Source organism: Bos mutus, chromosome X, assembly GCF_027580195.1.
Source record: "Bos mutus isolate GX-2022 chromosome X, NWIPB_WYAK_1.1, whole genome shotgun sequence".
In the NCBI taxonomy this organism is placed as follows: Eukaryota; Metazoa; Chordata; class Mammalia; order Artiodactyla; family Bovidae; genus Bos; species Bos mutus.
In genome coordinates this window covers 124,301,493-124,316,112 of record NC_091646.1, presented here as the reverse complement: position 1 = coordinate 124,316,112, position 14,620 = coordinate 124,301,493, and the positions used below count along the sequence as shown (strand labels likewise).

At 36.4% G+C, this 14,620-nt stretch overlaps 1 protein-coding gene and 1 non-coding gene across 2 annotated transcripts in view; one reads left to right on the top strand and one right to left on the bottom strand.

The window, feature by feature from the left end:
• Positions 1-14,620, top strand: part of SCML2 (Scm polycomb group protein like 2) — a 121,140-nt gene that overhangs the window by 79,605 nt on the left and 26,915 nt on the right. Inside the window, exons 8-11 of the mRNA XM_070365948.1 lie at positions 7,522-7,739; positions 10,156-10,282; positions 12,052-12,255; positions 13,187-13,369. Coding sequence (XP_070222049.1) covers positions 7,522-7,739; positions 10,156-10,282; positions 12,052-12,255; positions 13,187-13,369 — 732 coding nt within the window. The remainder of the gene's footprint in view (positions 1-7,521; positions 7,740-10,155; positions 10,283-12,051; positions 12,256-13,186; positions 13,370-14,620) is intronic.
• TRNAY-GUA (transfer RNA tyrosine (anticodon GUA)) lies at positions 13,643-13,714 on the bottom strand. The gene has a single exon. It is a non-coding gene; the product is annotated as a tRNA-Tyr (tRNA).

Genomic DNA, 14,620 nt, shown 5'->3' with positions numbered 1-14,620 from the left:
TGCATTTTCATAATTGAGTAACTTCATTATCTTACCCAAACATTGTCTCTCTTACCTGAAGAAAAGCTGAGGAATCAGGTAAATTTTGTGTTAGGTATTCACATAAAAGTTTTTTTGAAGATGATTAGCATATCCTTCTATATATATTTTATATACTGTTTTCAAATATGTTTTTACTGTTACCACTATGAACACATGGTTGTAGTGCTATATATATAATTTTATCCTTATCTTTTAAACAAATCTATTTTCCTTTAAAATAGTTTAATACTGAATAGGGTTTTAGCATGGTCTGTATATGTTATATGATTGCTTTTTGGAGGAGAGATGAAAATACATGTATAGTGTATATAGTTTAATTTTGTTGTTCAGTGTATTGAATGATTATTCATTCCTCTTTAGTTAAAGTAGTTTAAAAAGTATTTTGTTCTAGGCGCTGGGAGTATGGCAGTGAACCAAACTGAATCTTTGCCTTTGAAAAGCTTGCTTTCTAAAATGAAAAAATTTTTCATGCATAAAATTTTTTATAATGCATTTTCTTTGCTCATACATATGTTTTTACCATGCATCAAAGAGTTCTTATTATAAAGTAGAATATTATATTTTGGGAGACTATTTGAAGCTACAGCTCAAATATTTGTGTCCCAAGATTTATTAATATCAAATGTCAACATTTTTATATCAAATATTGCTTTCATTACATTTGCCACGTTCCACAAAGTAATGTTTTATTTGTTACTATGTAATTCTTTATATAAAATATATTTGTTTTGGAGGTGAAACATTGGCTTGCAGGTTGAAAGTATTTTTCATTTATTTGGTAAATATTTTTTGAGGCCCTCCTATACTCTTAGGTTCTGTCTTAAACTAATCTAGTGCAGGAATTTAACCTCAGGTCCAGAGCCCAATCGTATTTCCTTTTCTTCATGCCATATATTAAAAGGTAGGGACCAGAACTGTGGAGTTGAAGAGATTCATCAAGAGAATGAGGATTTATTTGGATTTAGTTACTAGGAAGAGGTCATCACTGACCTTAAAGTGGTTGGAGGAAGAATAGCTTATTATAGGAGGCTAAGGAAACGCATGGTGTCACAAAGAGTCGGACACGACTGAGCGACTGAACTGAACTGAACTGAAGGAAATGCAGACTAATAAGGAAATTGAAATATCAAGAGTAAGTGATTCTTCTTTGTATCATGGTAGTGAGTAGAAGGAAGATTTATGCATCCCTAGAAAGTCCCAGAAACTAGGGAAGGAAACTTCAAAATAAGAGATATATATATATATATAAAGGTTGTAAGAGAGAGCAAGAGTTTGGGGATCAAGTGATTAGTGTGAAGAGAGAAGATAATTGAAACTGTAAAATGCCAGAGAAACCAAAGAAGATGGTTATGGACTTAAGTGAAAGGGGATTTGGCTTAGGAGAGAAAAGAGAAAACTTCATTTGATACAAGAGGAAAAGATGAGCATGAATGAAAATAAGAGTATTTTAAGATGGAGAAAGTGAAAGTGGAAGAAAAGCTATGACCAACCTAGGCATCACATTAAAAAGCAGCGACATTACTTTGCTGACAAAGGTCTGTCTAGTCAAAGATGTGGTTTTTTCAGTAGTCACGTATGGATATGAGAGTTGGATCATAAAGAAAGCTGAGCACCTAAGAATTGATGCTTTTCAACTGTAGTGTTGGATAAGGCTCTTGAGAGTCCCTTGGACTACAAGGAGATCCAACTGGTCCATCCTAAAGGAAATCAATCCTGAATATTCATTGGAAGGACTGATGCTGAAGCTGAAACTCCAATACTTTGGCCACCTGATGTGAAGAACTGACTCATTTGAAAAGACCCTGATGCTGGGAAAGATTGAAGGTGGGAGGAGAAGGGGACGACAGAGGATGAGATGGTTGGATAGCATCACCGACTCAATGGCCATGAGTTTGGGCAAGCTCTGAGAGTTGGTGAAGGACAGGGAAGCCTGGCATGCTGCAGTCCATGGGGTCACAAAGAGTCAGACACAACTGAGTGACTGAACTGAACTGAACTGAAGATGAAGAAATGGGATGGTTATGATCACTCCTGCAAGATAGCCTTTAATCTTCTCTTAAAGTAGAAGGTAGGGTCATTTGCTGAAAGGAATAAGGTGAGAGGGAGAGAGGAACTTAAAAGGGGGAGAATGTTCTGCCATGGAAACATACTTTGAAATCAGTGAGTTCAAGCAGTGACACCTTAGTTGAGATTAGCATAGATGTTACAGTGATCAGCAATATCCTAATGTTCTGTTGTTACAGAGTTGGCAGACTATAATCTGAGGGCCACTTGTAGCCTGTGAGCTGTGAATACTTTTTATATTCATAAAGGATTTAAAAAACTGAAGAGACAAAGAAGATTGTGTGACAGAGACCACATATGACATTTAAAGCCTAAAATATTTACTGTCTGGTTCCTTACAGAAAGATTGCTGACCTTTGTTCTATAGCTTAGGACGAGAGAAAACAAATGTGAGTGTGACTCAGAGGTTGGAGCTGACATGTTGGACATCATCAAAGATCAGGTGGTGATAACGTAAGGGATACTAGTTACGGGAATTTGGTGGAGGTGGACAGTTGGGGGCAGGTTAATAGGGAGTAAAGTAAAGCCAGAAGATAGCTAATAGATTGGATGAAAATGAAGAGGGCTTGTGACTAAGTCTTATAATGAGAATGAAAAGCATGATCAGTTGGTATGAAGCAAAAAATGACAGATAAGGAAGCTGGATGTAGACAAGGGGAGCACAGTTGATTATCTTAGAGGTAGAAGAGCTTCGATTTCTTTTCACCAGTGTTTTATAGTTTTCTATATATAGGTCTTTAGTTTTTTAGGTAGATATATTCCTAAGTATTTTATTCTTTCCATTGCAATGGTGAATGGAATTGTTTCCTTAATTTCTCTTTCTGTTTTCTCATTATTAGTGTATAGGAATGCAAGGATTTCTGTGTGTTGATTTTATATCCTGCAACTTTACTATAATCATTGATTAGTTCTAGTAATTTTCTGGTGGAGTCTTTAGGTTTTCTATGTAGAGGATCATGTCATCTGCAAATAGTGAGAGTTTTACTTCTTCTTTTCCAATTTGGATTCCTTTTTTTTTTTTTTCTGCTCTGATTGCTGTGGCAAAACTTCCAAAACTATGTTGAATAGTAATGGTGAAAGTGGGCACCTTGTCTTGTTCCTGACTTTAGAGGAAATGCTTTCAATTTTTCACCATTGAGGATAATGTTTGCTGTGGGTTTGTCATATATAGCTTTTATTATGTTGAGGTATGTTCCTTCTATTCCTGCTTTCTGGAGAGTTTTATCATAAATGGGTGTTGAATTTTGTCAAAGGCTTTCTGCATCTATTGAGATAATCATATGGTTTTTATTTTTCAATTTGTTAATGTGGTGTATTACATTGATTGATTTATGGATATTGAAGAATCCTTGCATCCCTGGGATAAAGCCCACTTGGTCATGGTGTATGATCTTTTTAATGTGTTGTTGGATTCTGATTGCTAGAATTTTGTTAAGGATTTTGCATCTATGTTCATCAGTGATATTGGCCTGTAGTTTTCTTTTTTGTGGGATCTTTGTCAGGTTTTGGTATTAGGTGATGGTGGCCTCATAGAATGAGTTTGGAAGTTTACCTTCCTCTGCAATTTTCTGGAAGAGTTTGAGCAGGATAGGTGTTAGCTCTTCTCTAAATTTTTGGTAGAATTCAGCTGTGAAGCCATCTGGACCTGGGCTTTGTTTGCTGGAAGATTTTGATTACAGTTTCAATTTCCATGCTTGTGATGGGTCTGTTAAGATTTTCTATTTCTTCCTGGTCGAGTTTTGGAAAGTTGTATTTTTCTAAGAATTTGTCCATTTCTTCCACGTTGTCCATTTTATTGGTATATAATTGTTGATAGTAGTCTCTTATGATCCTTTGTATTTCTGTGTTGTCTCTTGTGATCTCTCCATTTTCATTTCTAATTTTATTGATTTGATTTTTCTCCCTTTGTTTCTTGATGAGTCTGGCTAATGGTTTGTCAATTTTATTTATCCTTTCAAAGAACAGTATTCTTCACAGAGCTAGAACAAATAATTTCACAATTTGTATGGAAATACAAAAAACCTCGAATAGCCAAAGCGATCTTGAGAAAAAAGAATGGAACTGGAGGAATCAACCTACCTGACTTCAGGCTCTACTACAAAGCCACAGTTATCAAGACAGCATGGTACTGGCACAAAGACAAAAATATAGATCAATGGAACAAAATAGAAAGCCCAGAGATAAATCCACACACATATGGACACCTTATCTTTGACAAAGGAGCAAGAATATACAATGGATTAAAGACAATCTTTTAACAAGTGGTGCTGGGAAAACTGGTCAACCACTTGTAAAAGAATGAAACTAGAACACTTTCTAACACCATACACAAAAATAAACTCAAAATGGATTAAAGATCTAAACGTAAGACCAGAAACTATAAAACTCCTAGAGGAGAACATAGGCAAAACACTCTCTGACATACATCACAGCAGGATCTTCTATGACCCACCTCCCAGAATATTGGAAATAAAAGCAAAATAAACAAATGGGACCTAATTAACCTTAAAAGCCTGCACATCAAAGGAAACTATCAGCAAGGTGAAAAGACAGCCTTCAGAATGGGAGAAAATAATAGCAAATGAAGCAACTGACAAACAACTAATCTCAAAAATATACAAGCAACTCCTCCAGCTCAACTCCAGAAAAAATAAATGACCCAATCAAAAATGGGCCAAAGAACTAAATAGACATTTCTCCAAAGAAGACATACAGATGGCTAACAAACACATGAAAAGATGCTCAACATCACTCATTATCAGAGAAATGCAAATCAAGACCACTATGAGGTACCATTTCACACCAGTCAGAATGGCTGAGATCCAAAAAGTCTACAAATAATAAATGTTGGAGAGGGTGTGGAGAAAAGGGAACCCTCTTACACTGTTGGTGGAATGCAACTAGTACAGCCACTATGGAGAACAGTGTGAGATTCCTTAAAAACTGGAAATAGAACTGCCTTATGATCCAGCAATCCCACTGCTGGGCATACACACTGAGGAAACCAGAAGGGAAAGAGACACGTGTACCCCAATGGTCATCGCAGCACTGTTTATAATAGCCAGGACATGGAAGCAACCTAGATGTCCATCAGCAGATGAATGGATAAGAAAGCTGTGGTACATATACACAATGGAGTATTACTCAGCCATTAAAAAGAATACATTTGAATCAGTTCTAATGAGGTGGATGAAACTGGAGCCTATTATACAGAGTGAAGTAAGCCAGAAGGAAAACACCAATACAGTATACTAACGATATATATGGAATTTAGAAAGATGATAACAATAACCCTGTGTAATGAGACAGCAAAAAAAGATGCTGATGTATGGAACAGTCTTATGGACTCTGTGGGAGAGGGAGAGGGTGGGAAGATTTGGGAGAATGGCATTGAAACATGTAAAATATCATGTATGAAACGAGATGCCAGTCCAGGTTCAATGCACGATACTGGATGCTTGGGGCTGGTGCACTGGGACGACCTGGAGGGATTGGTATGGGAGGGAGGAGGGAGGAGGGTTCAGGAGGGGGAGCACATGTATACCTGTGATGGATTCATTTTGATGTTTGGCAAAACTAATACAATTATGTAAAGTTTAAAAATAAAATTAAAAAAAAAAAAAGAAGTATGATCTTTCAGTTCCTGAAGATGATATCAGGGAGACTGTAAGAAGAACAAATGTGAATTATGTTGCTAGAGTTATTTGAAAAAAGTGGAAATGAGCATGGAGTATAAATTAGATGATCATAAAGAGTTAAAAAGAGGCAGGTGTAAGTAGGTGAATTACTATAAATAAGGGGAAGAGAAAAGAGAAGGCGGCAGTTAAGTGGTCCTCCGTTTGCCCTGGCAGCTGAGCTGTTCCACCCTCTTGACTTGGTGACTGATAGAGGTAGATAAAAAGGCTGCTGGGAAGATGTGGTATTCTCCATAGAAAGTCAGTTTACACCTTGTCTTTGAGGATGGGAGAAGCAAAGTGGTAAATTTGTTTCAGGTTGTAAAATGTTGCTGTTGTTTGTTTGCTAAGTTTTCTTAGACTCTTTTGTGACCCCATGAACTGTAGCCTGCCAGGCTCCCCTATCCATGGGATTTCCCAGGCAAAGATACTGGAGTGGGTTGCCATTTCTTCTCTAGGGGATCTTTCTGACCCAGGGATCAAACCCACGTCTCCTGCATTGAATGTGGATTCTTTACCACTGAGCCACCAGGGAAGCCTTAAGTTGTAAAACGAAGCTCTCAAAATAAAATTTCAGTGCTTGATCACTCAGTCTTGTTTGACTCTTTGCAACCCATGGACTGTAGCCTTTCAGGTTCCTCTGTCCATGGAGATTCTCCAGGCAAGAATACTGGCGTGGGTTGCCACGCCCTCCTCCAGGGGATCTTCCCAACCCAGGGATCAAACCCAGGTTTCCCACATTGCAGGCAGATTTTTTACCATCTGAGTCACCAGGGAAGCCCAAGAACACTGGAGTGGGTAGCCTATCCTTTCTGCAGGGGATCTTCCCAATCCAGGAATGGAACTGGGGTCTCCTGCATTGCAGGCAGATTCTTTACCAGCTGAGCTACCGGGGACCTAATACAAGTAGTTGATTTTTTTTTTTCATAGATGTATACAGGGTCACGGGGCTTCCCTGGTAGCTCAGCTCTTCCTGTAAAGACTTTTTGACATCAGTACTATTTACTATGTAAAATTCATTTTTTTATACTAATGAAATTAAGGGATTAATACTAAAAATATCTCTTTTTACTTTGAATATATGTAAGAGTAACTTGGCAAGTAACCTTCATTTGAAATATTAAAGCTGTCTTGATTGGGCTGCAAGTAACAAATTCAAATCATTTGGATATGACAGTCCTTCTGTGACCATGTTAATGTAGAGTCTATATTATAGCTTATAAAACTTTACTATTAAATATATATATATAGGGATATAATATCTTTTAGCCATTAAAAATCAAGTAGGGGGATTCCTTTGACCTTTAGAAGATGAAGCAGGAGCCATTGTAGCTGCTTTATGTTTTTCTATATTGATGGGCAGAATTATTCCTATATATGGCATCATTGGATAGTATTTTCTAAAGGAAAAACTTTTATCTGCCAAGGACTAGAAATACTAGAAACAGACAAAAGGTAAATTGATAGAGTTTTTCAGTGTGCCAGATAAGTTTGAAGTTACTGGTTCTTATAAGAGCATCTTTATTTTTTCTGGAGAATCAGACTATTTCCTGATAATCTAAAATCTTAAAATATCTTTAACTTGATTTTAAATGGTACCTTTATTTCAGGTGGTTTTCAATGAGTAACCTTTGGAATATTTTTAAAGATTGAGTTAAATGTCTTTTGAATCAAGAAGAAAATACTTTAATTATGTCATTTACTTTAATCATATTTTTGTGTTGTGTGTTTTTTCTCTCAGTTCTTATTACGAAGAATACCACAAAAACACAGCCGCCTCCTTCCAAGGCAGCTCAGCGCTCAATGCAGTCTCCACAGAACAGTGCTATAATATTACCAACACATCAGACTAAGAAATCAGGTCGGCCTAAACCACCTGTATGTCCTTCAGACCCCAAGAAGGGAAGTTCTGTTAAGAATACCACAACAAAGAAAAAAGGCCCACACTCAGGAAGAAAGGTTAGTTGTATCTCCTACTAATTTCTATTATGGGTCTCTGTAGTGCCTTATTATTAAACATACAGTTTAGGATTTACTAAGAGTGTTATATGGGCTTCCCAGATGGCTCAGTGGTAAAGAATCCACCTGCCAATAAAGGAGACGTGGATTTGATCTCTGGGTTGGGAAGATCCCCTTGATAAGGAAATGGCAACCCACTCAAGTATTCTTGCCTGGGAAATCCCATGGTCAGAGGAGCCTGGTGGGCTCAAAAGATTTGTACACAACTTAGTGACTGAACAATAACAAGAGTATTATGATACCCTTGAGGAATGTACCAAGAGTGTATAAGGCTTTTTACAAGGGGGAAGGGGGAGAGAAAGGGATTGGGATTTTGGGACTAGCAGATGTAAACTGTTATATATAGGATCCAAATACATGTTGTCTGTAAGAAATATACTCTTAAGTATAAAGGTGTAGAATCTTGGATCAACTTAAGACTGAATAGTGTTTGACCTCTTCAAAACCACACTGAAAATACTGCATGGGTGTATTTATCTTTGGGGCAGTTTATTTAAAACTCAGTATACTTTAAAATACTTCATGGGAAATAGATGGGGAAACAGTGGAAACGGTGTCAGACTTTATTTTTTTGGGCTCCAAAATCACTACAGATGGTGACTGCAGCCATGAAATTAAAAGACGCTTACTCCTTGGAAGGAAAGTTATGACCAACCTAGATAGCATATTCAAAAGCAGAGACACTACTTTGCCAACAAAGGTTCGTCTAGTCAAGGCTATGGTTTTTCCTGTGGTCATATATGGATGTGAGAGTTGGACTGTGAAGAAGGCTGAGTGCCAAAGAATTGATGCTTTTGAACTGTGGTGTTGGAGAAGACTCTTGAGAGTCCCTTGGACTGCAAGGAGATCCAACCAGTCCATTCTAAAGGAGATCAGCCCTGGGATTTCTTTGGAAGGAATGATGCTAAAGCTGAAACTCCAGTCCTTTGGCCACCTCATGCGAAGAGTTGACTCATTGGAAAAGACTGTGATGCTGGGAGGGATTGGGGGCAGGAGGAGAAGGGGATGACAGAGGATGAGATGGCTGGATGGTATCACTGACTCGATGGACGTGAGTCTCAGTGAACTCCGGGAGTTGGTGATGTGACAGGGAGGCCTGGCGTGCTGCGATTCATGGGGTCGCAAAGAGTCAGACATGACTGAGCGACTGATCTGATCTGATCTGATACTTTAAAAGGGTTTCCCTGGTGGCTCAGCATTGAAGAATTCACCTGCCAGTGCAGGAGATGCAGGTTCAATCCCTCAGTCGAGAAGACCCTTGGAGAAGATCCTGGGAGAAGGCAAATATTCTTGCCTGGGAATTCCCATAGACAGAGGAACCTGGCAGGCTACAGTCCATGGGGTCGAAAAAGAGTCAGACACAACTTAGTGACTAAACAACAACACTTTAAAAATAACATAATTTACTGCTATACTGTGAACCCAGATAACGGTCACTAATTTAAACAAAGAAAAATCCAACAGCACTGAGTGTTCTACTTTTTCTCCTTTGTCCCTGCCTTTTAAATATCTCTATTATTACCTTTTCTAGGCCCAAAGTCCTCTTTTCTGATACTCAAAGAGTCTTGTTTGAAGTTAGCTCCTAGAAAACACCAAGAGCTGATATAATATAAACCACTAGTGAATTTTAACAATACCCAGAAGACATTTGTTCTTAGATACAGTGGGCATAATTCTGTATGGACTTTAGCAAGCCACTTTTAATTTTGTCAAAATTATCATGTGTAATATGGAGAAATGCAGGCTAGATACAGTAAAAACCCAGATGAGTGACTGCTTTCTGAAGACAAACTGTCCTCTGCCTTGTTGAGGTTCCCCAACCTCATTTGATGAATTCCTGGATTAGATTTCCAGAGTGTATAAAACTTAGATGCATGCATGCTCAGTTGTGTCTTGACTCTTTGAGACCCTATGAACTGTAGCCCATCAGGCTCCTCTGTCCATGGCATTCTCCAGGCAGAATACTGGAGTGGGTTGTCATTTCCTCCTCTAGGGCATCTTCCCGACCCAGGAACCCTGCATCGCTTGCATTAGCAGGCAGATTCTTTACCACTGAGCCACCTGGAAAGCTAAAAAACAAAAAAGCAACAAACAAACCACAAGTTTTATATAATAATTATTTTGTCTAAGGTATGACTAGGTGGAGCAGGGATAGCATTGGGAATCCCAGTCTCTTGGTCTCTTTCTCTCCTACTTGACTAGCTTATGGTCCCCTCTTAGCACAGTTTGAAAAGTACTACAATTTGTAATAAAGAAATTTCCATCCCAAAGGACTTCTGACCACTGATCATTTGTGGACCAGTGATGCTAATGATTTTCTGACCTCCTTATCTAGGAATTTTTTCTTTTTTACCAGGGAAAACGTATTCCTGTCATTTGCTCCACATCTTCAACTTCTGAAAATGCACTGGCCAGAGAACATGGTAACATTTCATATGATAAGGATGTTTTCCCTGGGTCATCTAAAATAGTGATGTCTACAGGTAAATTAGTATTTTTAAGAGTATAAAATTAGTATTTTTGTTGTATTATATTCAGTGTCTTTGAAGTCCTGAAAATAAAATAAGAGGGAGAAAAGATGATAATAAGCATTTCTTTGAGCATTTTTCATATTAAAATATTTTGAAATTCTAGTTGTTTATTTTGATGTTAAGGAAAAACAGTCTGTTTAAATACATGAGTCACCTGAAAATTCAGCATCCTTAAGATATTTTATCCCTCTTGGTAAAATTTATAACATTTGCATTATTGTCAAATCTATTCTTGTTTTCCCATTATTTCATTTCACAATTTGTCTTTTTGTCTTGTATATATTTTTAAAGTTACCTCAAACCTTTTTTAAATGCCTTTTAAAATTTTCACAGATCCTTGCCTGTCAAGGGACATGATGACTTTAAATTGCTGTTTGCTGTGTAAAGAGTGTGAAATGACAGGCACCCAAACTAATTAATCCCTTTGATTTGTCATCTTCTACAGATTTCCTTATTCCTTCCTGTTTTTTTTATAGCAAGTTTTATTGCTTCCTCTCCTAGATTCTTAATTATCTTTCTCTTACATTCTTCTCTTCCCTGGACTTTTTCCCCTCAATTTTTCTTTTCTTACTGAAAAGAAATTATAGTTTAATTTCTTGAAATAGGTATCACTTTAAAAATAATTATTGTTACATTTCCCATTTTGTCACTTTATTATTTCTGATTTTTAGTCCATTAGCTGGTGAGACTGACTAAATGAGTATAAACATTGAAATCCTTGTTTAGCTCATTTGTGCTCAGTAGAACTTTGTCAAGGCCATCAGTACCTCAGGTTGTTTTTAGTAGGTGATATTTCTATGACAGGGTTGATCCTTCCTCTGGCTGTTGCCAAAAAGTTGAGAATTATCATATATTTCAACATGGTGAAAGTGAGATTAATGGGTTTTTATTGTACTAAATACAGACTTTATATAGATGAAAATTTTGCAATAAAGCAGTGGAGAAAAATAACATGCCTTTTGATTTAGGGGGACAATATATTTTCTTTTTGGTAATAATCATATTACATTGTATGTTGGTTAGAATTTGATTCTCAGTGAAGAAAAATTAAGGAAACTTGACTGTGATTATAGGGTATTTACTTCTAAATGCTAAATGCTTTTATTATACTAAGGAAAGCATTTATTCTTAAAATTTTCTTTTCTGAACCTCAGCATGTATAGAAAGAACATTTTAATTTTCTTAAAATTAATGAAAAATTTTCTCCAGGTCATTAGAACTTACTGTGACACATATCTTAAATTATGTGGTTACTTTAGAAAATACTATGTAATAAATAAATGCAGTATTGTTGATTTAAAATAAATTCGGTCCAAAAGGAATGTGCTAACATGACCAGTTTTGAAAGAAAATTCTTGCACTGTGACTGCAGTAAAAAAGTGAAAATATTCTTGTCTCTAAGCCATTTTTATCTAATATGGGAATGTGCAAAGAATTGTTTTGTGATGCTACTAAAACTTCTATTGTTTCTATAATTAGTTTGGACAGAAATCTAGAAAATTGAAGAAGCTTTTGGATTATTTCTTTCTAGGTTTAATATATTTTTACAATGTGAAACTATGTTTACATATTTTTAGATAACAGAAATGATAATTGATATTAACTATGTTTAGGTTCTCTTTGAGTGAAGTGTGGCTAATGGGATATATAGTGATGATGTAGTGTTTGTGTTCCTTCTAACCAATCTCATTGTTATATCTATATACACATTTTTCATCAAGTCTGTGTCTATATAAACAAACATGGAAACTGTGGCCCTCACCTGGATCAGAACAAAATCCAGCAGCTGCCAGACCACTTTGGCCCAGGCCCTGTCAATGTGGTGCTCCGGCAGACGGTGCAGGCCTGTGTGGATTGTGCCATTCAAAGTAAGACTGTTTTTGAATTCCTTAAGCCAGATGATCGTGGAGGAGAAGTGATAACCGGTATGCACATCTAATCCTTTATCAGCTTTTGTTCTCTAATTGGATTTTAGGTTTCAAGAAGGCAAAGATTTTGTAAAATACATAGATTATTTTCTAATTTTTTATTCTATTGATGATAATCCAATATTTATTTTGTTAATATATAGAATATTTATAATAATTATATGTTTATAGACTTTTTAACCCTGTTTTGAAAAGTTTAACTTTCAAAATAAACTAATAATGTCAGTAATACTGTAAATTGAAGTAAGAGGTACAGATTTTTCCTTTTACCTTCTTTATTAAGCTTACTATAGATAAAGTGAGCTTTATATTAATATATTTTAATTTTTTTTAGAAAACAGACTAATATATAAGAATCTCTAAATAAAAATGTGATTCAAGAAGTGATTAAGGGATAAGATACATATGGCTCTCATGATTGTGTGATCAGATACTGCATTTATACCCATGGCTTCCCTGGTGGCTCAGAGGTTAAAGAGTCTGCATGCAATGCGGGAGACCTGGGTTCGATCCCTGGGTCGGGAAGATCCCCTGGAGAAGGAAATGGCAACCCACTCTAGTATTCTTGCCTGGAGAATCCCATGGACAGAGGAGCCTGGTGGGCTACAGTCCACGGGGTTGCAAAGAGTCGGACATGACTGAGCAGCTTCACTCAATCACTTCACTCAATGTTTGGAAGAGTAGAAAGTATTGTAGATCAGTGGGTTTCTATTGTTGTTGTTTACTTTATGAATATTTTTAAATGAGAATGCTTTTCTTAGTTCGGACTATTGTGTTTGAATGAGAGGAACTTATATAATTTAAGATTATTCCTTTATAAATTACAAAAATCACACATTAGATTTATATTTCCTATATTGATGGCTTTTTTGTTGTTGGTGTTATGGTTCTCATCTTTTTATGATGTGACTCTGACATCTTTTCATAGCTACTTTTGATGGGGAAATTCATTCCATCCAGCTGCCTCCAGTGAACAGTGCATCATTTGTTCTTCGCTTTCTTGAGAACTTGTGCCACAGCCTGCAGTGTGATAACCTTTTGAGTAGCCAGCCTTTTAGCTCTTATAGAGGTAATACTCATAGTCCTGAAGAGAATGATCAAAATAAACCAGGTAAGAGAAAATGTAAAATTTTATACTAATCTTACATTAGATTCTTCACTAACTTGAGAGTCTTGTATAATTCAGTTTTTCCTTGTGTCCTCCTTAAGGTAAACCTTTTAGCCACAGTGAACTAACTAAGCATGTATAAAGTAAAAGTGAAGTCGCTCAGTCGTGTCCGACTCTTTGCGACCCCATGGACTGTAGCCTATCAGGCTCCTCCGTCCATGGGATTTTCCAGGCAAGAGTGCTGGAGTAGATTGCCATTTCCTTCTCCAGGGGACCTTCCCGACCCAGGAATTGAACCTGGGTCTCCTGCATTACAGGCAGATGCTTTACCGTCTGAGCCACCAGGGAAGCCAGGCATGTATAATATATAGTTTTTTGTTCATTCAAAATGGAAAAGTAATTTCTCATTGTATTCATAATTAACTTGAGAATCAAAACCTCAGAGCTATTGGGTTGGCCAAAAACTTTGAGTTTTTCTGTAACATCTTATGGAAAAACTGGAACAAACTTTATGGCCAGCCCAATATCTTTGTGGTTTGATTTGCATTTCCCTAGTGGCTAATGTTGAACATCTTTATGCTTATTGGCTATTTGTACATCATCTTTGGAGAAATGTGTATTCAAATCCTTTGCCCATTTTAATTGGATTATTTGTCTTCATTATAAGACATATTTTTATATTTATTATATATGTATATATTATATATTTGTTATATATAAATATATAAGGAATTCTTTATATTCTGATTAAAAAGTTCCATTCAGATATGTGCTTTGTTTATATTTTCTCCCATTCTGTGAGTTGTCTTTTCACTTTCTTAATGGTGTCCTTTTAAGTAAAAAAGTTTTAATTGTGATGGAGTCCAATTTATCTATTTTTTCTTTAGTTTCTTGTACTTCTGTTGTCATATCTAAGAAAACATTGCTTGATACAAGTTCATAAAGATTTACTCCATGTTTTGCCCTGTGTTGTGAGATGTAGGGGCCCAATTTCATTCCTTCACATGTGAAATCTAGTTGTTCATGCACTGTTTGTAAAAGACCACTTTTTCCCTCTTGTCTTGACACCCTAGTCAAAAATGAGTTTTCTATAAATAAAGGGTTTATTTCTGGATTTTCTATTTTATTGATCTCTAGGTCTATCCTCATGGAAGTACTATACTATGTTGATTACTGTAGCTTCTTGTAGTGAGTTTTGAAATTGGGAAGGATGAGTTTTCCAACTTTGTTCTTTTTAAAGATTGTTTTGGCTGT